Here is a 3029-nt window from a genome sequence, read left to right as displayed (position 1 = left end):
GGGGGGGGGATAGGATTGTGCATTCGGGTGTTAGGTTTTAGGGGTCGGTGTTTATTTTCGGGGCGCAGATTTTGGGCTTAGGATTCAGGCTTCAGGTTCCAGGGATTTAGGTTCTAGTGGGTTAGGTTCTAATGGTTCAGTGTCTATGGGTTTATGGTCTAGGGCTTTAGGGTCTAGGGTTTTAGGGTCTAGGGTTTTAGGGTTCAGGGGTTAGTGTCTAGTGGCTTAGGAGTGATGCTATAGGGTTCAAGTTTCAGTCCTTAGCGTTTAGGCCTTAGGTTTTAGTCTTTTCGCTTTAGGGTCGACAATCACGGTTTATGTGTTTGGTTTATGTCTAGTTTTAGCGTGTCCGGACTCAGGGTTTACCCTTTAGGCTTTAGGTCTCAGGTTTTACCGTTCTGGTTTTAGGCTTTATGGCTTAGGGCTCAGGGTTTCAGGGTTTAGTGTTTACAATCACGGTCTATGCTTTGGGTTTATTTCTACGTTTTACGTTTTAGGTTTCTCGGTTTAGCGTTGAGGGTTTATTTTTTGCTTTTACGGTTCAGTCTTTAGGGTTCTGTTCTCCAGGTTGGGAATCGCTCTAGAGTTTTTCTCTATGGTGTTAGCTCTTCCCTGCACTAGTCCGGGCGATTTAGTTCTCTGGTTTTGGGTTTTCGCGATTGCTTCTTCGTTCCTCGGAGAGGCGCGATTTGTGGCCCCCTTCCGCTTTCGGGGATTAAGATCTGCTTTCACAGCCTTAAGGTCCAGTGGGGCTGGGGCTTCGCTTACGTCTATCATTCAGGGGCTATGGTTCACGCCTTAAGTTTTTCGTTGGGTGCGTCAAGCCATCAGAGTGTCGTGGGTTCTTGTTTGTTCTCTTTGAGCAGAAAACTTACTACTGATCAGGGTGCATGCCCCAGATTCTCCCTCCAGGGATCATTTTCCATGGGTTATGATTTGGCTTCTATGTGGTAGGTCTCAGGATTGCTATTTTTCGACCTCCTGTTTTAGCTTTCAGATTTCACAGTGGACGCGCCTGCTTTGGGAATTTCGCGAATGAGGCTTTAGTGTTTATATCTTACTATCTCCCGATTTTTTTTTCTCGGCTTCCGGTTTAGGTTTCATGCTTCATGTTTCATGGGGGTTGGTTTTACTTCTCTGTTTTGTGGGATTAAAGCTTCATTTCCTGTTTCTATTTTTATAGGTTAAAGCTTCTTTTTACGCGTCAGTGTAGTTTTATCACGGGATAGGGTCCAGAATTTTAGCTTCTACGTTTCAACGTTTAGGGTTAAGGGTATCCGTTTTCGATATAGAGTGTATTGTGTGGGATGTCGCTCCGGATCCTGTCCTTATTTGTCATGCTCAGGCGGGGTGTTCCAGACTTGGATTTCTTTTCTTTCTTGTGTTATATTAAGCACTCTTATCTCTATTCTTAGGACTACTTTGTCTTTAGTTGTTGGGGTCTGTGGGGGTATGGTTATGTTTCTTCCTCAAGGTTTAATCTTCAGACTGCTGTACATTGGATGTGCTTTCAGCCAGGTTGCTTCCATTGTTCATTTCGTTCTGCTCATTCTAAGAATCTTCGACTGTTTTGTGCCGATTTATCCAGGGTCTCATTTTGAGCGGTTTGTAGCAAGTGAGTAGGAGTTTTCCTCAGAACTTTTGAGTCATTTGTTATCCTGAGTATCTGCCGTGTTGGATTTGGGGTTTATGCTCTACTTTGTCCGGGTTACTTCCCAGCGATAGCAGCCGTTCATGCTGGTTTTCCTCTTCCTGTTACGGTTTCGTTCCTATCTTTCAAGCTGTAGGCTCAGGGGGGAGTGTTCATGTTCCTTGGGATGAAGTCGTATGTTGGCACTGTTAAGTTCCTTGTGCTTAAGGATTATGCTTCACGCTTCAGGGGGCACGGTTTTTGTCCAATATTTAGCTGTTATCTTCCGAAGTTCAGGGTGTAGGTGTGACTTTGTGTTTTTTAGGTTCTATGGGGATAGCGCCTACTGTTCAGGTTTCCGTACTCTTACCTAAGTGTACCACCTACTTTTACTGTGTTTAGCTTATATCAGAGAGGTACTTTTATCCTATTCTCTCGGATTTTGCCTCCACTACTTGCCCCTTATTCTTAGCCCGCGGGGTCCATCTTTGGGAATTTACTCTCTGGATTTTATCATGCATTTTTCTATAACTTGGCTTCTACGGATGATATGCTTCCTGTTTATTGCTTGTTTCTATCTTGAGGAGTTATGAGTTCGTTCCTTGTCCTGTTGGGTTCGGTAATTCCCTGGCCGTAGGGTTTGGGCTTAGATTTCATATTTTATGACTTAGCGCTAGGGATTTAGCCTTTTTGATTCAGACTCGTTTCCCAAGCATGGATGTTCAGGGTTCAGGCTTGGGGGGTCTTGATTTTAAGGGGGCACCTTTACTTTGGAATGTGCGGGACTCAAGGCTATTTAGGGCCGTTATCTGTAGTCTTGTCCGCCTATGCCTATCGCTTCTGAGTTAATTCTTGGCTGCTAGTGACTATTTCTAGCTTTATTCCCCAGACTCTCTTTTTTGCTTTTACTGCTCCTGGACTATTCTGTACTTTGTACTTGCTGCTCCTGAGGGTCCTCTTTTCCTCTTCCACTTGTTCTGCTAAAGCTCTAATTTTTTTTGTGTGGGGGTTCATGTCTTTGGGTTTAACGGCTATAGCTTGGAGGATTTCTGTTTCCACGAAGGCCCAATGTTTTAGGGGCTGTCCGTCAGCTTTGGCGCCTAAGGTGCACATTTAGCCTTCATGTTTAGCGTGCTATTCTATCTCTTTAAGCTCATATTGGACCGTTCAGGACCTGACCATGCAGGCTTGGGGGTCTATAGTTCCTGCTTATTAGCGTCGCAATTACTCTTTACGTCTTAGGTTTCATTCGGTAGGCCTTATCTCTTAACCCAGAATGATTAAGTCTTCGATGTTGGATCCAGGGCTGCCTCTTTCTGCCTTCCTCTTGCTATTTTAATTCCTATGCTTCGATTTCTATGGGGCTTTAGGTATGGCTTAGGGCTCAGTGAAGATGAAG

General features: G+C 44.5%; 2 protein-coding genes across 2 annotated transcripts; both read right to left on the bottom strand.

Moving 5' to 3' along the window:
• Window positions 1–534: 534 nt before the first annotated feature.
• C922_05774 (hypothetical protein) lies at window positions 535–777 on the bottom strand (the record flags this gene model as incomplete). The annotated part of the gene is made up of 1 exon (XM_008821345.1): window positions 535–777. One exon carries the CDS (start codon window positions 775–777, stop codon window positions 535–537), a length of 243 nt encoding a protein of 80 aa, XP_008819567.1.
• A 1684-nt stretch (window positions 778–2461) lies between these two features.
• Window positions 2462–2743, bottom strand: C922_05773 (hypothetical protein; the record flags this gene model as incomplete). Its single annotated transcript, XM_008821344.1, has 1 exon — window positions 2462–2743. One exon carries the CDS (start codon window positions 2741–2743, stop codon window positions 2462–2464), a length of 282 nt encoding a protein of 93 aa, XP_008819566.1.
• Window positions 2744–3029: the final 286 nt, after the last annotated feature.

Source organism: Plasmodium inui (assembly GCF_000524495.1).
Source record: "Plasmodium inui San Antonio 1 unplaced genomic scaffold supercont1.174, whole genome shotgun sequence".
NCBI lineage: Eukaryota > Apicomplexa > Aconoidasida > Haemosporida > Plasmodiidae > Plasmodium > Plasmodium inui.
This window is presented reverse-complemented; position numbering and strand designations above follow the sequence as displayed.